The sequence below is a fragment of the Elephas maximus genome, chromosome 18, assembly GCF_024166365.1.
Source record: "Elephas maximus indicus isolate mEleMax1 chromosome 18, mEleMax1 primary haplotype, whole genome shotgun sequence".
NCBI lineage: Eukaryota > Metazoa > Chordata > Mammalia > Proboscidea > Elephantidae > Elephas > Elephas maximus.
The window spans coordinates 50,555,827-50,578,225 of NC_064836.1; the positions used below are offsets into that span (position 1 = coordinate 50,555,827).

The 22,399-nt window shown below is 37.0% G+C and overlaps 1 protein-coding gene across 1 annotated transcript in view; it reads right to left on the minus strand.

Annotated features, from left to right (window-relative positions):
* ROBO1 (roundabout guidance receptor 1) overlaps nucleotides 1–22,399 on the minus strand; it is a 1,245,354-nt gene that overhangs the window by 27,220 nt on the left and 1,195,735 nt on the right. Inside the window, exons 23-27 of the mRNA XM_049858153.1 lie at nucleotides 16,989–17,143; nucleotides 13,309–13,644; nucleotides 11,224–11,331; nucleotides 8,208–8,352; nucleotides 4,432–4,680 (exon numbers count right to left, since the gene is read on the minus strand). Of these exons, the coding sequence (XP_049714110.1) occupies nucleotides 4,432–4,680; nucleotides 8,208–8,352; nucleotides 11,224–11,331; nucleotides 13,309–13,644; nucleotides 16,989–17,143 (993 nt within the window). The remainder of the gene's footprint in view (nucleotides 1–4,431; nucleotides 4,681–8,207; nucleotides 8,353–11,223; nucleotides 11,332–13,308; nucleotides 13,645–16,988; nucleotides 17,144–22,399) is intronic.

The window sequence follows — 22,399 nt, forward strand, 5'->3', positions numbered from 1 at the left end:
TTTAAAAATTAAAAATTAGCCAAGGAAAATCCTATGAACCACAACAAAATATCGTTAGATATAGTGCTGGACAACCAGCCCCCTAGGTTAGAAGGCAACAATGGACTCAAGTATGCCAGTGATCATGATGATGACATGGGACCAGGCAGCATTTCATTCTTTTGTATATGGGGTTGCCATGAGTAAGAACAGTAAGAGTGTTCAAAGAAGATGGAACAGTATGTACAAAGATCTGGAGGTGAGCAAGAAAACTGGTCATTCTAGGAACTGGAAGAAAGTTAGTGAAGATGACACAGACTGCGAGGAGGGGAGGGGCAAAGGATGAGGGTGGGAGGTGTGCAGGGATCAAATCACAAAAGGCCTTGATTGATACATTCAGTAATATCACCTTCAGTCTAAGGGAAATGGGAAGCCACTGAGAGGTTTTAAGCAGTGGAAAGACTTGATCAGAATTGCATTTTAGGAAGATGTCTCTGCTCAGTCTGAGGGAGATTACTTTGAGGAAGGGGCAGAGCTAAAGGCAACAAGACTACTTAGTGGACCATTATTGTAATATAGGCGAGAGAAAGTGGCTGTTGGAACTACGAAAGTGCCTTTATGACTGAGGATATGTGTATCACTCTGAGTGACACTTAGGCCATAAAAATCTGCAGGAACAGATACTTAGATATATGGTCTGAAGCTCTGGGATGAGATCTGTGGAGCCACAGGTATCTGTAATGCGTGCATCATTAGGGGAGTGGCAGGATGATGAGAAACAGAAGTCATCTACTGATGGGACAGGGCATTGGAACAGGTCAAAGGTTTGAGAAGAGGCTTCACTCAAGGACTTAACTAAAGACAGTAATCACATTATAGTTACCAAAAAGACAGAAACAAATGTCCAACATGAGGGAATTAGATAAACAAATTACAGTACATGTTTAACACAGCTGTCTCTATAAAAAAACTATTAAAGTGATAAATACACTGTCCAATCAAAAAGAGTGAGTTATAAAATCATATTGGCATATCATAAATTCAAAGTCATGTCAGTATCTGTAGAGAAGACGGACTGAAAGGATCTTTACTGAGGTCTTTACAATGATTGTTCTGGAATACATACATAGATCATGGGTACTTTGATATTTTGATTTTGTTTCTTTGTATTTTTTAAAAATTCTACAGTAAATGTGTAGATTATATATTCTTCTTTCACGAAAAGCAGTAATAGTCTTAATTTTTTAAATGGGTTTTCATATACTTCTTATTAATGCTCAGTGTTATTTCCAGCAACAATCTGGGATATAAAATTCTAAACACTTTTAGATACTGAGAAACAGACCTTTCAAAACAGGCTGAATGCAGTCAAATGGAATTGTAAGTACAGGGGCCCAATGTATTTTCCAATGATATATGTTCATGTCAAGGTCATACAGTATTGCAGGAGGAGGTCAACTCCAAACTTTCCTATAGTATCAGATTTCATTCACCAGAAACTTACTGAAGTCATCTCTGTGGAACTCAAAGACAGGAGTAAGACAGGGGTTCTGCCCTCAAGGAGCTTCTAATTTAATAGCGAAAGAGCTACAAATATCAAATGCTAATATAATATGAAAACTGATTAGCATGGAGATGGAGATGTGAACAGATTACTGTGAAGAATAAAACAGGAGTGGTCGATTTTTGCCAGGCAAACAGGAGAAAGCTTCACAGAGGAGACGGCATCTGAGCAGTGGTTTGGAAAGAGAAGTGTTTGCCACACAATCAAAGTAAAAGTATGTACAAGACCTGGATGTTGGTGAGTTCAAGACAGGGTCAGAGAATTCCAAGCAGACTAATTAGAAGAGAGGGTATATAGCGGGATAAGGAGGGGATGAGGGAAAGAGGTAGGTAAAGGGGAAAAGATTATGAAAAGCTTTGAATACTGGTCTAAACAGTGTAAGACTTGACTCTGTGAGCAATGGAAGACCACCTATGCCTCTGAATGGGGAGTGACATTATCAGACTTGTATGTAAGGAAGGATAATGGGAGACTCCATGGAGTGTGAACAGAAAAGGGAGAGAGAAAAAAATTGGAGATCAGTTCAAAAATATGACAGTACTTTATGAGAGAGGGACTGAGGGCCTGCCCTAGCAGCTGTAGGAATGCAAACAAAACCAAGAGCTATTTTGAAGTTAGAACTGAATGGACTTCAAGAATAATTTAATTTGGTGGATGGTAGGTAGACAGCAGAAGAAATCAAACAGTAGGACAGTTGACTTCAAAATGAAAAATGTTTTTGTGATTTTGCCTATTCATTCCTTTGGCTCTTTTATTTTTAAACTGTTGGATAATTAGATTAAAAAAAAAAAATAACAAAAACCTGTTGCAGTTGATTAAATAGTGGGTGTAATCCTAAACAAGATAACCAACAAGGGAGGTGAACAGGCAAGTTTGAAGGGTAAAGAATTGGTTTTGGATGTGGAGTCTGAGGTTTTTAAGTGGAAACATCATTGTGGTACTGAGGAAAATGGTCTGGGCTAACTAAACAAAAGACATCAGAATATAAGTAATGCTCAAGAGTAGAGATGGGTGATAGTATAAGAGTAAGGACAGTAGGGAGCTAATGTTTATTGAATGCTTACCCTCCTTCAAGCTACGGCTGCTAACCAAAATGTCAGCAGTTTGAATCCACCAGGCACTCCCTGGAAACTCTCCAGGGCAGTTCTACTCTGTCCTATATGGTTGTTATGAGTTGGAATCAACTCAACGGCAATAGATTTTTTTTTTTAACCCTGCTTTTTTTGGATATTAAACATACTTGATCTCATTTGATTCTCACAACTCATAAAATTGCCATCTTTGCTGAAAGTTTAAGTATGATGGAGACTGAAAAGCCTTTAGATGTGACCATTAGGAGGTTACTTTCAGTGGAGTGCTGGAAGCAAAATGGCAAAAGCCATACTAGCTTGGGTTGAGGTGTAAATGGGAATTTAGAAGACGGCAGTGGTTAAGCAATACTAAGGCTTAGCAGAGAAGAAGAGCACAGTAATCAGAAGAGGAGGCAAAGGAAAGGGCAAACTTAAGAGAGTGAAGCATGAAGGAAAGAAAAAAATTCAATGAACAGGAAGAAGCTAGAAGGTCAAGAGGGATAAAGGTGAAGTGATTTTTTATTGTTTCTGAAGAAGTTTGAAAGGATGATATAAAGAACATGAAAGAAGAGGCTGGCCAGGAAGAAGACATTGGGGTACCACCTGCAACACAGGGGAGAATGGTGTCAACATAAGCAATTTGAGGGAATGCAATGAGAATTAATGAGAAGGCTGAGGTATTTCAGAGCTAATACCCTTTTTTGGAGGGGGTGTCAAAGACGAAGGTCATTTGCTTCAAATAAGAGTAGCAGACATGGTGTGTGATATTAATTGGAGAAAGCAGATGCCTTATTTGTTCTCAGTCTTCCTGAAGTTCCATATGCTAATATTAAATTTAATTGTATGACAATCCAGCTACCCTTTGCACTCCTATAATACTGTTTCTTTCTTTTTAGAGAGTTTATGATTTTAATTTGGTTATAACCTCTTCATAGTAGGGTTATTAAAATATTATAAATTCTGTTTTAACCTAAGAACAAAATATAAAATGTAAGCAGCATAAGCTAGAACTTGTTATTCATTCAAGAACACTGAAGGAAAATCTTCTGAGGCATATAATATAACCTATTTCAAGTGATACTAAGAATATAGAAAGCAATATGTATATGTAACGCAATGTGTCAAGGGCAATAAAATAGTACAAAAAAAATTGCCAACAATGAGGGAAGAGCTAACATAATGCAGTAATAGCTTTTATGTGGTAGAAATGACAAATGAAGCAGTTGTATAGAACAAAAATGTATTGGTTGTATCCAAAACACACACACTCACAATTCCTTAGTAACCTGGACAAAGGGTCTCCAACCTAATTTTTCAACCAAAATAAAAGGATGCAAGGTCAACACGAAATGAATATACCAAATTCATTCTTCTGCGACATTTCAGCTGCAAGCCAACAAATCATTACGTGGCCTTATTGAAAAAAGGAGAAAATGTACTTTCCAAAGAAAAAAGTGACTTACCCAGGCATAAGGAAAACTAAAGTACAAAATAAAGCCACCAATAAAATGTTACAGGATTTAGTCACCCATATATTTATCACATGATCTCCATGTGTTTCTGAATGCAATTATCATAAGTGGGTGAGTATTAATGTACATTATTTTATGGTTACAAGTTCACTGGGATCAATTAATCTAATGTGCCAGTCAACAATATTACTTGATATGTTAATGACCTGGGCTTACTATTTGATGATACTAGAAAAAAAAGACTCATGTGACACGAAAATTACTTCATAGGATAGTTTTAAATAAATGCCACTTACGAGTGGAAATTACCTTAATTTGTCAGCAAAGAACGCTAGTGACAACATACCTCCGGTCGGGCTGGTGCTGCATGTGGCCAATCTCCTCTGGGCAGTCCTGTAACATGGGCTGGAGTTCTTCCTGTGGGGAGGGTGTCAGAGTGGCAGTGGACTGATGGCTATAGGACACGGCCGCTGGAGAAGATGCTGCTCCTCTCACTGGGGGTGTGGGGCCACGTTCATCTTCCTCCTCTTCTAGTTCATCTTGTTGCAAATACATCCTTGCTGGTGGCACAGGGCATGGCATTTCTTGGTCATAACTAAAACAAATGATAAGAGCGTGTAGACTTAATTCAGGTTCATCAAATAAACTATTTCTACAATAAGTGGAAGGTCAGCTTTGAATTGTTCAAAGCTGAATGCTGTTCTGGGCCATGTTAAGGAGGTATTGTTAAAAAAAAAAAAAAAAAAAGTTAATTGTTGATGGTACCCAGCACCAACCACTGATTGCTCTGACAGGGATCACAATAGAGGGTCCTGGACACAGGTAGAGAAAAATGTGGAACAAAATTCTAACTCACACAAAAAGACTAGACTTACTGGACTGACAGAAACTGGAGAAACTCCGAGAGTATTCCTGAGATTTACCCTTCCTCCAAAGATTAGACAGGCCCATAAAACAAAACCAGACTAAAGGGGCATACCAGTCTAGGGGCAAGGACTAGAAGGCAGGATGGGTCAGGAAAGCTGGTAATATGGAACCCAAGGTCGAGAAGGGAGAGTGTTGACATGCCGTGGGGTTGTTAACCAGTGTCATAAAACAATATGTGTACTAACTGTTTAATGAGAAGTTAGTTTGTTCTGTAAACCTTCATCTAAAGTACAATAAAAAAAAGTTGATACCAAAAAAATGTTCAGTGTCACAAAAGATTGTGAGACTGTAAGTAACATCAGTATATTACAGACTCTGAGAAGCCATGCACTAAAGAAATGAATTTAACATACCTTATATAACTTAGTACTTCCCATATGCAGCAATAACAGTTAAGCACTTGAGTACCGGCCCAAAGGCTGGCAGTTCAAACCGACCCAGAAGCACCTCAGAAGACAGGCCCATAATCTGCTTTAGAAGCTTCACAGCCTTCCAAACTATGAAGAACCGTTCTACTCTCCACAAGTGGGGTTACCATGAGTCAGAACGGATTCAACAGCAACTAACAACTTCCCAAATGTATTATATATTTTATCCTTCCAACTCAACACGTTTTCGAAAGTAAAACTCAAGGGTGGTGTTACAAATGACCCAGGGGTGAAGTCCTAGACTCTGAGAAAATACTTTTGAAAACCGTTTAAGAAGGAGATACACTGGAGATCTACTTAATTAGTCCAGTATACCCCATTTTCCTCTGAAATTATGATAGGTCACTATTTATTTAGTGGATCACAAAATAGTTAGCTTGCATTTAGGACAGTGAATGAAAAATGCATACCTTTAAACAGTAAGACTCTTCTCTGCTCTTCCACTAGCATTGTGTGGAAACTAAGATGGGTCTGGGAAACATTCATGCCTTTCTCTTTTCTTTTACCCCCTTTTAATTAGAAGGGCAGTGATGTACTGCAGGAAACCCTGGTGGCGTAGTGGTTAAAGTGCTATGACTGCTAACCAAAGGGTCGGCAGTTCGAATCCGCCAGGTGCTCCTTGGAAACTCTATGGGGCAGTTCTACTCTGTCCTGTAGGATCGCTATGAGTCGGAATCCACTCAATGGCACTGGGTTTGGTTTTTTTTTTTTTTTTTTTTTTGATGTACTGTGGTATATAAATCACGTTTCCCATTACCACTCTTGTTTGAACTCAAGAAAGTTGACGTTCAAATAACGGGATATCTTTCTTTCTTTACTTTCCTATTTCCATTATATCTCTTTGCCTCTTTCCTATGTTCCCTTTATCAACAAATAGTATAGCAATTTGTCCACTCATCCAAACTAGAAGTCTTATAGTCTTCTTTTACTTGATACTCTCTCTTCTAAAAAGTCTCTAGAATCCATTCCCTCCTCTTCATCTGTTTTATGTACTACTGCAATAACTTTTTAATTGATCTCTTTGCCTCTGGTCACTCTTCCTTCTCCATCCTCACATTGCTTCCAAAATTAGTACAATATATATCACTCCTATGTCATTCATTTGCTGCATAGTAATAAATGTTGAGGTAACTCCATTTACTTTTCCAACTGTCTCTCATTCCTCTACAATGTATTTCATGCTAGCTTCCCTGAGAGTCCATTTCCATGTGGTTCCAATGTCCATAAAACCCTTCCTCCACTACCGCTGCTGATTGAGAACCTTCTCATTTGTCAAGATCAAGGTTAAAAGTCAGCAGATCAGAAAACCTCTCCATTCTTCACAGTTACTATCAGTCCTTCCCCTTGGGGTAGAGTTGTAAGCCCTGTAGCTTTTTTTTTTTTTAATCTACATCTATTTATTCCATTTTTGTCTCTTTTTGTGGGCTAAAATAGCAAGAAATGTTGTGTTATAGTCTAAAAAAAAAAAAAAAAAAACCCAGTTATAGTCTAGAGGATGAAATGTTAAAAATAAATATTTTTTTGAAGAATATTTATTTCAAAAAACATGTAAGTATAAATAAATTTTACAAAAAGATGATTGGAATATATGAGCACAAAGGCTTTGCTTTAGGACATGCGGGGAACCGTAAACACTGTTTTTGTGGAGAATGAAAGAAGTATGCCTTTTTTTTATAGTAGTCAGTGAAAGGGCTGTATTTTCTGGTAGATTTTGATTCCTTTTTGGTAATTCTCTATGTCAAGAAATTCTCCTAAGTTAATTGTACTAGTGAAGCAGCTGTTATATTTTGCTTAGGAGTTATTATGTCCATTTCTGGAATGGGGAGAAGTATACCAACTTTTTACTTGTCATCATGTGAATTATTTACACTTATTAAAGCTGTATAAAAAATAATTCAGTAAAATTTAAATTCTTACAAACAGTTTTCAGCATAATGTGATTACATCTAAGAACAGTTTTAAGGCTATTGTAGTTATGGCATACATCCACACAATGATTCCATGAAAATGAAGATATGGACCACAGAAGTTATGATATTTAAAAACCACAAAATCACACACACGCACACAGAGTCCCTGGGTGGTACAAACGGTTAGTGCACTAGGCTATGAACCAAAAGGCTGAGGGTTCAAGTTCACCCAGAGATGACTCTGAATAAAGGCCTGATGATCTACTTCCCAAAAAATCAGCCATTGAAAACCCTGTGGAACACAGCTCTACTCTGACACACCTGGGGTTGCCTTGAGCCAGAGTTGGCTTGAAGGCAACTGCATGTATATACATATTTAAATAGAGCCACAGTGCCTTTCTGATATTTATTTAGTTCTAAAAGAATCTTCCAAGGCACAGATTTCTTTTCTTTTTTTTGGCAACACTTAAGAGGGTTTACAGAGACCTTGGGTCGTGCAAGCAGTTAAGCACTCGATTATTAGCCAGTAAGGTTGGCGGTTCAAACCCACCCAGAAGGACCTTGGAAGACAGGACTGGTGATCTGCTTCCAAAATGTCATGGCCTTGCAAACCCTATGGAACAGTTCTCCTCTGCACCCATAGGGTTGCCATGAATCAGCATCAACTTGATGGTAACCAACAACAACAGGGGAGTTTTACAGTCTTGCTAACCTATCGACACTGTTTCATATTTAGAGACAAGTGTTCACAGAGCTTAGAAAACAGTTTCTCCCTGGTTACTGAGTTTAACAATTGCTTACCATGGGTTTAAGGAATCATATATCATTGCTTCCATCCATTCTGGAATCTCTCTTACCTTTCATCCACAGATACGTTGTACTCTTCACTATTGCTATGTGGAGGAGGATGCACTGGGGGAGGCGGGAGCAGGTCTGCCCAGTTCATGCCACCCTGTTTTGGTACTTTGGGTGTCCTTGCCCCTTTCTTGTGCCCTTGACTCCCTTGAAAAGAAATAAAATGCAAGTCTTCTATTTCTGGCCTTTAAGATCTTTCTATTAGCCACAGTTTAATTATCTCCTGTAAATATAATCTCATCACCTATGCATACATAAACAAATAATTTTCTTCATTTTAAACAGAACTTTGTACAATATAAGAAAATGCAAAGTATGCCCAAGTTTAACTGCTAATAAATAATTTAAAAAAGGCAATAAAACCATAAACGAATTTTACAAGTCATATCATTAATAGTGATCTTCCTACAGCAATTAATTGCATTATGGATTATCATCTAAAACAAATGAGCTGTAGACATATTTTCTGGAGTGCCTTTCTATTATTTAATTGCTGGAACCTAAAATACAATATGATACAGATATGATCTATTAGAGTTCCACTGTTGCATTAAATTACTGAATATATCTAATTTGTACTTGCCCATTGAAATGTTTTAGGCACAACGAAATTACTAGTTTTCGTCAGAAAGGCAGGTGGGGATGAAACTAATTGCTGGAAAAAATAATGCAACTACTGACAAAAGAAACAGAAAAAAGGACTTTTAAAGAGGAACAGTAGTGTTTTCAGCTACTGTTGCTATAAATGTACTTCTGTTATGGTTTGTCGTTGCATGTCACTTACCCATTATCTAAATGCTCTAGTTTTCTGATTATAGATAATGGCACATTCTTTAAACAGAGGTAGCTGTACATTTTACCGCATTTGTTTTAAAATAACTTTGGTTCAAAAGATCATTTGGAATAAGACATCTTCATCCCCTCAAAATATCATACATGTATTTTAGATTCACATGAGTCTATACTTTTCTCATATAATTCCTTAATATCAGTGAACTATTTTTGTCTTTTTCTTTATTTATTTTTCCCTACCTGAAATAGCTCCACATTATATGGTGCATGAAAACAGGTCTTAGCATATTCAACGAGCCTTACTTTTTTATGACATTTGGGAGAATTTTCAGTCAAATCGCAGCGTTGTTAAGCCAGATGTATTGATATATTACTGTACCAAGTATGGGCTGAAGGGCAGGCTGTTATTTATAAATTATGACTGCCAGCCCTATGCTTATGTCTCTCCATTCTCTCTTCCTCTCTTCCTCAGTTGCCCTGTTTTAGGATGACTGTGCCCATAACAGGAGTTGACAATACCCAGCGTCTTTCTCTTGTTTTCCTGGCTCATATCGACTGTAACAACTCTATGAGTCCTGACAGGCCTAACATCACAAATCTCTCCTAGATCTCATTCACTTGCTTCATTCTCTCCCCTAATTACCACTGGATTTCACATCTTTGGAGCCCTGGTGGCTCAGTGGCTAAGCATTCAGCTGCTAACCAAAAGGCTGGTAGTTTGAACCTACCAGTCGCTCCTTGGAGGCCCTAGGGGGCAGTTGTACTCTGCTCTATAGGGTTATTATGAGTCAGAATCCACTTGATGGCAGTGGGTTTGATTTTTAGTTCACAATTTTTAATATATTTTACCAAATATTCACAAAGTAGCAAATGATAAATAGCAGAACATAAGAATCCAGGTATCTAAGCTAAGGGATGGAGGTCATTTGAATATTAATAACATATAAATATGTTTATTTTTCATTAAGATATGATTTTCTATAAGTAACTAGGAATTCAAAGATCAAATGATGTGAGATAGCAAATACTAAAATATTTTATACAATTTTCCCAAGAGTAGATCCTTGAAAAATTTCTAACTCAGGGGTTGCATAATTTGAAAAAGAAAAAAAGTCAGTAAAATTTTAGTTATAAAAATACATCAAGAACACATAGTAGAATCAGAGTGGATCTAAAAAGGTAGATCTAAAAAGGTGAAGGGCTGTTTCTAAGCTTTAAATTAAAATAGAAACAGTTTCAATCAGGAATGGAATGCAGGCTAGAAAATGCTAATCCAACCAGCCTGAGTTAAGAGAAAACGGTAAAATGTAAAAGACATACTCATGACAGAAGAGGCATAGAAACGGTTTTTGGAAAGCACCTAGCAACAACTTTCATCCACTTACTGGAAGGTGCCATGTGCTACCCTCTCCTGGAGAAACATACCAGAGTCAAGATCAATCAGTTTTGTTCTCATTGTGGTGTGACTTGCCACATGTTTAGTTCTAATAATGAACCGCCCTTAATTAGAAAAACGGGACTTAAGCACCAGCAAATTCCCATCTGCAGCCTCTATCAGCAAAACAGCTGGCACACAGCTGCAACAGTGTGAAGACCACAGGGAAGAGGTCTCCATGTGGCTTCTGAGGCACTCACACACTTCAGCTGGGAGGCTGCTTCATGAGGTTTTAGAGCAAGGACTGAGGGATAGAAGAGAGAAATTACAGAAAGAGACAGGTTCCTATCGTACCTAGATCTTAGGTTTACTTCTCTTAGGCTTTTGACTCAGCTCAAGTGTACTCAAATTTTATGTCCTTTTATAGTCTAGTTTCAAATGGAAACATATTTAGCAGATTAACTATATGTGCCACATTTTTAGTTAGGTTTTGGCCAAGGGAAAAAAGAGCTTTAAACTGCCTTTGAAGATTAGTTCATACTTCTGGCTTCACTGAAGCGCACTAAAAAAAAAAAAAAAAACTTTTTTTTACTAACAAGGTAGAAAATGGGGTGCTTGGCTCTGTGTTACCAAAGAGAACATAAAATGGGTTAGTAAGTAGACAGTTTCTCAAATGTAGACACGGTCCCTTATCACTCAGGCAAAGACACATGGCTGGCAGATCCAAATCGTATAAAGTGATGAGACATCCCACATACATATGTCAGTCCATTAGTACTCAAAGTGGAATCTTGGAATATACTATCATTTTAAAGCAGAGACTGACTTCCTCTTCGGTTCCCGACACTTACCAGAGGTACTGCTGCCTCGGTCGGAACTGTTGTAAGACCCTCCTGTATTCTGGTCATATGCCTGGTTGTATGGGATGGTTGGAGGAATGGTGTCATTTGCTCGATAATCTAGGCATTTCAGATAGAAAATAATAATAATAATTATTTTCACTTTGTGAGTTATTTCACATCTTTTTGCTTTGTTTATATTCCTAAGTAACTGAAGACACTTATTGGATCATTTTTTTTTCTCTTTCATTTTCATATACAGATTGTCAGGATATGAAAAAGCTCATACTTCAAATGGATATAAATTATGTTCACATAATAACAGAATAGATATGAACACTGAGTTTAACCTTAATCATCTTTGCCTTTTCCTCCTAAAGAAAAATGGTGTCAAGTCCAAGGCTTTCCTTCGTTCAGATGTGCTTTAACTTAAAATGCATATTGCCAGGGCTTTCACTCTGCTTGAAAAATTATGAGGGACTATTTTCCTCTTTAAAATATTTTTCAATTAGCTAAGGCAGAAATCGGATTTGCCTGACTTCTTAACATTAAAAATACAGCCATTAACATAATAATTTTAAGAATAAGAAATCAGGAAATACCATGATACGCCTGCACATTGTAAATAATAAAATTAAAGTGAAATCAGTAAGATTCTATCTTATAAAAAATATGTTCATGAAAAGAAAAAAAAAAGTATCTCAATGTGCCACAGAAATGCTTCTGATTACAAAGGCTAGGGTGAAAAGCCAAATGATAAACCTGACGCTGGAATGTACTGAGTAATAATCTGTCAGTCTAGTTGCTTTCCAGGGTCTTTATTATAGTCTGACACACCAAGTCTGCTTACAAGCAGTATAAACAATAAATCAGAGCTCTGAAATATTTGTACAAAGGACTGTCAGAGCTTTCCAGAGTCCACAATACAGCCATAGACTACGGAAGAATAATGTAACGATGGTTTGGATCCACACTGTAAACTCCATGATTGCAAAAGCTGTATTATTCCTCTTTCTCAGCCTTTGTCATGAACTTATACATGAGCCTTAACAAATATTTATTGAATGGACTTTATAAAAATCGTTTTTTTTTTTTAACTTGGAAAAGGCTAACATTACTTTATTATTAAATTACAACCTAGAACATTAAATCAAATGAAATATTTGACTTATCTTTTTGTTATCTTCAAATGTAAGAACTTAGTAAGCTTTTTTTAAAATTCATAGTCCCACCTCAAGTAAAAAGAAAATAAATCTACGTATCTAATTATCTACAATAAAATGTATGTTTTACCTGGATGCTTATATAAAAATTGCTCTGATTTAACCAAATTAGAGCAATACTTTTTCCTACAGGTATAACTCTGCAAACCATGTTATTAAAGCAGTGGCCTGAGGACTACAAAAATATCAGATACCTATCTCTTCCAACTTACATATATTACATTAGAGAAATATTCCCCTCAGGCCATAAAACACTATTCTGCCCCTTCGAGTTCACACTCAACCCAATTTATTTTAGGTTCTATACTGACAAACTTCAATCAGGTCAATGAAAGAAATTTAGGTTCTGAAATTGTACATTGTAGCAGTCTTAGGTACCAGACCAGCTAGGAGAAATACAACAAATTGAACCACCTCTCCAGTTCAGATTTAATCTTTTTTTTCCCCTCACTTTCATATAAAAATGCCATTCGCTTATGTGACCATGTAGAAGCAATTATCTCCCACTCTCGAGTGGAAAGAATGGGAGAGTCTATTTATTTAAAATATGAAGTATTGTGATGGTTCTACATCTGCCTTATGAATAAAAGATTGTCCTAACCAATCCCTCACCTACTATTAAATTTAAATTAATTTCAAAACCATTTGACAATACTTATATATTATTATAAAATCAATTTTCAAAGGTTATTGTGGTGCTAATTAAACTCTTTGACACTGGAAATTCTGAAACCAAAGGGTGGGCGGCGGAGGAGACCTTGGTGACAAAAGCAAGATTTCAATCCTAGGGGCCCAGACGAGTTTCCACATCTAGTGCTGAAGGGTTGAGGGTCCCAATACAGAAAAGGATGGCAATGAAAGCAAGACTCTTTACCTTTATTCAATTTGTTTTGCTCCATGATGTTATATTGAATTGGTGCCACTTCTTGTTTCTGCTGTCCCGACGGTTTCCAGTGCTTCTCGCTCGAATCCCCACTGCCATTGTTCATGTTATTGCTGAGGTTGGACTGGATGAGCTGCGTGGTGGCATAAGGAGTGGGCTGCCCTGATGGATTGACAAAACGCCCGTCCTTCAGATTTGGGCTATTGAAGGTTTTCATCTCATTGATTTTGTTACTAAGGTCCACATCACCATAAACACTTGACTCAGGGAGCATCAGATTTGTTTGTTTGTTATCCAGTTGGTTGTTATAATTTGCTATACAATCAGCTATGTGCAATGGAGAGGAAAAGGAAAAAGTCATTTCTGCATGGCTATTCATTTTCAGTTTCTTTCTAAGTAGCTTTGTGAGTCATAGTAAACTTGTTATGTAAAGTATAAATGAGCTTAAATAAGATCGATAAAAAGGGCCAGATATTCATCAGGTCCTTTCAAAGAAAACAATTAAAAAGTGAAGAATTAAAAGAGAACACACAGAATTTATATAGAGACTAAGTGATTTTGTACTTCAGGTAGGGTTAGATAGTAAATGATTCATCTAATTTAAAATCTTTTTTTTTTTTTTAACAAATCTATTAAGAAGAATTTCATTAAAATAGTATCTACATGAATATCTTTATTGGTCAAGCTTAAATCTTCTAATCTTGGAGTATTGAACTAATTGAAGCTACTAATAAAGAAGCTGTTGAAGTAATAGAACAAAGCATGTAAGTTGAGAATCCAGGGGAAGGGAAAAAGCAAAAACAAACAAAAAAATGTTACCTGGCCGATAGGATAATGTGAGATTTCTATATTTTATAAAGTATCTCTACCCAAAAGAAGTGAGGAACAGAAGTAAAGTGAGAGGAAAGAGTGCTCAGGATCCTTCTCTTGGTCATATAGGATAATCATCATCAGAGAAAGATGTTATATAATCACATTTTCATGGTTTCATAATGACACTCCAAGAAGTGTAAAATGACAATAATGATGACAAAATGAATTACAGTAACCAGGGTAATGTGATCAAATACAGCCTGAAATAATATTAATATGTCTAATATCTCAGTCTCCCTGTATTTTCTCCTTGAACTTTTCGGGACTTAAATCACTGGTGTATATGGAAATACAATTTGCAGTTGAAAATATAAAATAATAGTTTGAAGGACTAAAATCATATCTTTAAATCGAAATATTTTTTAAACAGTCAAGTTACAATGGTAAAACTACTATTGTTTTATTCACGTAATTCATAAAAAAAAAATTTTTTTTTTTATGAATTTAGGGGGGTCAATATTAACAGATCGCCTTGTAGATTGGTTTCCAACTGCATATTTTGAAAAATGATCAATTAACATGCTTTCCACTAAAGATGTAAATATGAACATAATCTTAAGAAAAACCTTCTGGTAAATGCTTCATCTCATTAGTCTCATAAATCTCATCTTACAGAATTCACCTACTCTGGGCAGGGAGATTTGATTCATCTTGCCTTTAGTAATTGTTATTTCTTATTTCTAGGCATTAAGTTTTGTTTAAGAGTGGTCAACAAATATTATGAAAGGTAATGTGATTTAGACAATCTCATTTTGCTTTTCCATTCTGTCAGGGCTGCCCTGTACCTACATCTTTCTGAGATAATGACCGTGTTCTGTTCTGTATTGCTCGATGGTACAGTAGCCACTAGCCATCTGTGACTACTGAGCACTTGAAATGTGGCTAGTGTAACTGAGTAACTGAATTTCACATTTAATTTAATTTAGTTCATTTAAATTTAAATGGCTCCATGTGGTATCTACCATATTGGACAATGCAGCTCTACATATTAATTTAAATGGTTATCACATTTTTTTTTTTCCTTTTCTATAGGTCTCACAGTCTTTCTTTTAATTATAATAACTTGTGTATCCATCTGTCCGGACAACTAGATTATGGACCTCTGGCAGACACGGACTTGTTCGGATTCAGAATGGAGACTTGGGACTTGTTTTAAGGCTAGACATACAGATTGCCCTATGGTTTGTTCTTTATAGTATATAACATCTTTATTTAAATGCAATTCCTCTTTCCATTCTCCTTAATTCCATGTGTTATTTTACTTGTTGGAGTCATACCTTTGGATTCTTTGCGTGTTATTTTTAGTATTTCCTATGTTATCAGTGTTTGTTTTTAAAATTTTTGTTTTTTTCCCAAATTATTTATAATTTTCATTCTGTTTATGCTTTTAAATCCAGCATACCCACCCATTTTTACTGTCATGTTTTAGTATAAAATGTTAACAACACTATTTACTCAAACATATTTCTGAAACAAAAACACAACACAAAATAATTATATGCGTACATACCTACAGAAAGATACATATTTCTTGTGTCCTTAGGACTGGCTTCTATGCTATAAAATCTGATTTTGAATTTTTGCTAATTTCTATTTAAAAATTTCTTTACTACAATTATTATTATTACTGCTATTGCTATTAAAGAATTTGATTCACTCTAAATATAGGTTTATTGGCCTTCTGATCTGTTCTATTCCCCAAATCTTGGAACAAATTAAAATAATTATAAAGTTATAATTAAAAAAAATCATTACATACATTCATATAAAGATAACTACTTCTACACAACTTCGTTTTCCTTTATTTGTTATCTATCCCAAAATTTCTGTTCTTCATTCACTATCCCATCGCATACTTGTCATTGTTGTTGTTGTTGTGTGCTGTCTAGTCGATTACAACACACAGCGACCCTATAGGACAGAGTAAAACTGCCCCATAGGGTTTCCGAGGAGCGACTGGTGGATTTAAACTGCCAACCTTTTGGTTAACAGCCTGAGCTCTTAACCACTTCACCATCAGGTCTCCCATCACATACTGGGAAACTTATTTTCGGTAAAGGGTTAGGTGTGGGGGTTTTTAGTCATGGGGGAAATACTTGTGTCAAGCTAATGTGCTAAAGAATAGTTTAAATTTCATAAAATACTGATCAGATTTTCCTTTCCAGTGTTAATAAATTTCTAATTTCCCTCCTTGCCTGCCTTCCCCCTCCCGATATGTACATATACAAAGCAAAGCATAGCACGGAACACAAAAACATTATGGATAACAATGAATACAAACCGAGAGCCTTCTAATCATTCGAATATTAGTGCTTGTCATCTTTCAAGGCTTTCCTGCTACCGGAGGCTACATTAATTCATTCACTGCTATTTTCTTTTCTTATACTACACAACAATCATATTTACCATTTGTATTTGTAACATTTTTATTTGGGGGGGTTGGCTCATACTCTGTTCCTGCCTTTATGTTTGGAACTTTATTTGGGACGACTGCCTGATACATGTTCCAAGATTCTTTGAGAAATACAGACTATTGGCTTTATAATCTTGCAGCTATTCAGAAATGCCTTTATGGCATCGGTAATGTAAAGGCAGAACAAAGCAACCTGGACTTGAGCTCTATGTAAAAGATTTTGACTTGCACTACTTTCAACATGTCAAAAAATATCTGCATTTATGTTGGAACCCTGAAGTTGATGTGTGCATGTCCAGAGTTGGGAAGAAGGCAGAAGAAATTAATCTCCTTCCGGCTAATTCCTTGGAAAGTTTTTACGGATCAAGCTCTCTCTGGGTCTAACCTGGGCGACTGTAGGTCGTCAGGTTGCTATCGCTGTTCCCGTTGCCTGCTGTGCAGCAATTGATGGAGCAGTCGTTGTGATTGTTGCCAGTATTAGGCCACGTGTCTGCCAGCCAGGGCTGCGCAGCGGGTTCACTGATGTTGAGAAGTCCTGGTCTAAAGAAATAAATATATAAAGGCAAATGTTATATCAATAGCAAAACTAAAAATTAAACCCACTGCTGTCACTTCTGATTCATAGTGGCCCTATAGGACAGAGAAATACCCCCTAGGGTTTCCAAGGAGCAGTCGGTGGATTCGAACCACTGACTTTTTGGTTAGCAGCCAAGCTCTTAACCACTGTGCCACCAGGAGGGCATAATATTTTCCACTCAGAATTCTGACAAAAGTTTCATCTCAGTCTCACAAATAATTCTGTGAACTATGCAGATTGATACTATTACTTCTTTATTTTTACAGACAGGGCAACTGTCGTAGAATGTTCCAGCAGATGCCTCAGTTTACATCACAGTAAGTCTGTATACTGGCAGAGCTGTGCTTCAGAGGTAATATCCTGTGCATTTTGCAATATTCCACTCCATCTTCAGTCATAATAACTCAAAATTGAAATGTGGAATCTAAAAATACGGATACATGTATTTTTAGGATTCTTTGAGTAGCTGAAGGTATACTTCAGTCAAGACAGTGTGCATTTCATCATTTTTGCCTCGTTAAAAAATCATTCCATTATGATGACTCTTCTCACAATTTCATTATAGAATGGAATAAGCTCAGACAATGGGTCTGTAACATTAAGCATATTTGCATATTTTTTCTTCAAAACCATGTTATAGAAATAGTGTCTTTGGCTCTGTGACATTTTACACAATGTTGCCACGCACAGCTCCGTAAGCTTGTCAACCTTTTCTGATGGTGACAATGTAAGATGCCACAGATCCCGACATATGCAGATGAAAGCTGCTGAATTAAATGTGTTTTTAAAACAAAGATGTCCACTACAGGAAACACCAGTGGCCATGTTTTCTTTGGCACAGCAGATGTTAATCCTCTTTGACTGTCTGTGGGGAAGGCAAAGCGCATCAGCAGTTATTAATGGGAGCCCTGGACCACCAGAGCCAGACTCAAACTGGAGTCCAAGAATGGCGTTCTTGCTGTCCGTTTCCAACATTAACTCCATTTGATAATTCAGCAAAAGAGGTGATGATGTATGATGGGCTGTCAGGTCCATAATAAACAGACTGGTGCTACAGATTCTGCAAAAATTTTCTTTGTGGCTTCACTTTTTTTGTTAAAGCGCAATGACCATGCTTCTTATTTATGCCAGAAGCACGAAGCTGACATTTCGCCCTCCATGGTTCATATTCTGCCACACAGGTAGTCTATGGAGGAAACTTAATATACCACTGATGGTTATTTGAGGAATAATTCAATTCAAAAGCAGAATATGGATTTATAATTTATTGATCTGTTTACATATGTGTGCATGTGTGTTCTGTGTGTATACGTATATCTTTAATAAAAACAAATATTTACTGTTGCTTGCAATTTGTGAGGTACTGTTCTGAGTTCTTTACATGTATTGATACATTTAGTCCTCACATGTATTAAATGAAGTAGGTACTATTACTATTATTATGCTTATTTTATAGATAATGAAACTGAGACACCTGAGCAAGGTTATAGAGTGAAAGAGGTACAGATCCGGGATTCAAACCTAGCAGTGTGGTCCTAGAACCTACACCCAATCCAGTATGTCTTAAATACATATACTGCAAACCAAAAAAAACCCAAACCCACTGCCGTCGAGTCAATTCTGGCTCACAGCAACCCTACAGGAGAGAGTAGAACTGCTTCATAGGGTTTCCAAGGCTGTAAGTCTTTACAGAAGCAGGCCGCAACATCTTTCTCCTGCAGAGTGACTAATGGATTGAAACTGCTGACCTTTTGGTTAGCAGCCAAGCTCTTTAATCACTGCACCACTAGGGCTCCTACATACACTGCAGAGTGCTGGAATTTCCTAAAGCTCACAAACACTCTGAACAAAAGGAAGAGTAGAGGAAATGTCTGAAGTCTTGAAATTCAGAAAAAAAGCTGTTAAAAGCAAGCAAACTTTCTGCTAAAAGTGTTGATAAACACATGCCCTGAAGAGCAATGTTGCTGAACTGTTGAAAATTGCAAACATTTAAGTACAAGTTACATGATGGATGGAGTCCCTGGGTGGTGCAAAGAGTTAATGTGTTCAGGCGCTAACCAAAAGGTTGGTTGTTCTAGTACACTCAGAGGCACCTTGGAAGAAAGACCTGATGATCGACTTCTGAAAAACCATCCACTGAAAACCTTATGGGGCACAGTCCTACTCTGACGCATGTAGGGTGGGGTTGCCATGAGTCAGGATCAACTTGAGAGCAACTACTTTTTATATCATGGATATCTGAAGGCTTTGAAATACACGTTAGTTTTAGAAACTCTGCATCTAATAATCTTTACCTGTCCTTTTTTATTTTCTCTTCAACTTACACCATGAGTGTTGTCGCTACAGAAGTTGTTAAAGATAAATCTCTATTTTTGATACTATAAAGATATTATGGGATGTTAGGAGTATGGGTCAAGTGGAAAGTTTCCAGTCTGACTTATATGTTTCAAAAGGAATAGACGTTTTTATGCTACTGTGATTCCTTCTGAAAAAGGCTTTACAGTCAATGTTTTGATATTATCATAGGCTGAAAAAACTTTTCATACATACGGGTGATTTCCAACAGCAAGGAGGATTAACAATTCACATCCTAGCTCTCTGTTTAGACTTGAATTTGGAATGCTAATTATTGAAGGAAGAAGGTGTGCTGTGACTACTAGCCCACAATGAATCTTAACATGCCATGTGTGGATTTCAGAGGTCTTTTAGGAAGCCAAGGTCATATGCAACTACTCTGATAAGGGTGTCAAGGTCTTTTTAGACTAACAATTTCATAGGCTTTATAGATTTAAGATTATCAAATGTGTATGGGACAGATTTGGCTCCCAACAATAAGAAATGAAGCGGATACAAAAAAAAAAAAAAAAAAAACACTGGTTACAGTGATGAACATGTATGACAATATTATCATAAAACATTTTAGCTCACATTTTCATTTTAACATGTCTGAGTTTTGCTCAGTTCTTTCCTTGTCCTTTAAAAAGACAGCATTGTCCAAGGAAGAAAAAACACTAAGGCTCTCAAAAAACTAATTTATTTCCTCATTTTACTAAAGGGATATAGTTTCATCAAGAAAAAGAGGGCACATAGACTTTAATAATGATGTGGCAATTACCTTCAATTCCTCCTCCCTTCCTACTTTAGAAATTCCAATCACTCTCTGCAGGAAAAACGATTTGAACTCCTAAACCACAAAATAAAATTCTGTAAGTCCCTGTCGCTGGGGGATATGGTCAGGGAACCTGGCAGTAAGGGTTGCCTATAGTGTTTCTTTTTTCCGTTGATATATTGAAAGAGCTCTGAAGCCCAGAAGGACATGAGGGATAAATACGAGGGTTGCCAATGTTTTAAAGAGAAGTAAAGGTTGCATTCTGTTTCTTTTTTCACCTCCCACTGACAGGAAATATACTCTTGGCATTCCTCATCTGGTTAGCCAGACCTTCCCACCCCCTTCTTCAGGCTTACTCTGTTGTGGTTTAGTTTTTAAGTAGTATTTTTTTTTTTTTGGAAGCACTGACTAGGATGTTTGAGGGAAGGAAAACAAAAGAACAGGAACAGCTACTTAATATCACCAGGATCCTCTCCTGGAGTACTTCACAAATTCTTTGCCCTTTTCAAATTGGGAAGAGGTCTCTTTGCTTACCACAATCCTCATTTTTCCTCTCCTGGTAATAGCTACATTTATAATTTCAAGAACTAGGACAGAGTTCTAGCTAAACCTTCTTCTTTATCAGACTAAAAAATATTTTCTTAAAAGTCATCAAGGACTGAACTCAGGTCTTTTGACATTCACTCCCTCATTAATCCTCTTACTCCTTCCTTCCTATGATATTTATTGGTGATATCTTTGAAAATCAATAATTCGTAGACTCTACACTTCAGGATCTCACAGTATACTGTGAAAGGCAATCATATAAAAAAAAAAAAAAAAGGGTTGGCCAACTTTCTTTAGGAAGGACCAGATAGTAACTAAATTAGGCTTTGCAGGCCACATGGTCTCTTTTGCAACTATCACACTCTTCCATTGAAGCATGAAAGCATATATAATATGCAAAGAATGGGTGTAGCCGTATTCTTATAAAATTTTATTAATAAAGACAGACAATGGGCTGGATTTGGCCAAAAGCCATAGTTTCCTGGCCCCTGATAGAAACAAAACATAATTCCATCACCTTATGTTAGATGCTTAATTGTACTATTTACGAAGTACGAAAAATACAGAGTATCAAAAAAAAAAACAAAAAACAAAAAACCCAAACCCACTGCCATTGAGTCAATTCCTACTTATAATGATCCTATAGGACAAAGTAGAACTGCTTCATAGGGTTTCCAAGGAGTGCCTAGTGGAATCAAACTGCTGACTTTTTGGTTAACAGCCCAACTTTTAACCACACCACTACCAGGGTTTCCACAGAGGACCTAGCAGGTAAAATTCAGCAAACTGATAAGGGGCTACAGGGTGGCGCGGGCATTGCAGGCTGATGTAATGCATGTGCAATGTAGTAAAGACATACAAGAGAATGACGTGTTGGTGAAGGGTGAATGGGCTGACACAGTAGATTCTAAGGTGTGGCACACAGAGGTGTGAAGTGGGCCTGCAAAGGCCTACAGGTTGTGGACTTCATCTGCTTTACCAGGAAGTTTGGACTTGATCTTGTATCATGGCAGGCTCCACTAAAACTGAATTTTCAGCAGCTCAGAGACATAATCAATAAACATTTAGAAACAGCAGTCTGGCTCCAGTAGGCAAAGGGAAATTGGAGGACGTGGTACTATTAGAAGGTAGGGCTCCTTGGGGCTTGTAATAGATTAGACGTGTGAGAGCAAATGCTTAAACAATATTATTGATGGCGAAGGGGGTAAGAGGTAGAATCAGCAAAATGTGGCAATGGTTGTAGGAGGTAAAAATGGATGACTTGAAGGTCTTGGCTTGAGTGTCATTAAACTAGAGAGATGGGAGGTCCATTGAGGATCTCAAAGAGTCTGAGATACCTGAGGGAAAACAGGGTTCAGGAATGGACAATAAAGAAGTCAGTGCAGGAGTCTGGCTCACTGCTCACTCTTACCCTAAGGGATCACAGAACACGGAAACACAAACACATATACACGGACACATTCACGCATGGCTAGGAAATGAGGCCTCTTCCTAATGCACTCCTGATCCCTCTTATTCTGCTATTTTTTTTTTTCCAAAAAAGCTAATCACCTGCTAATATATG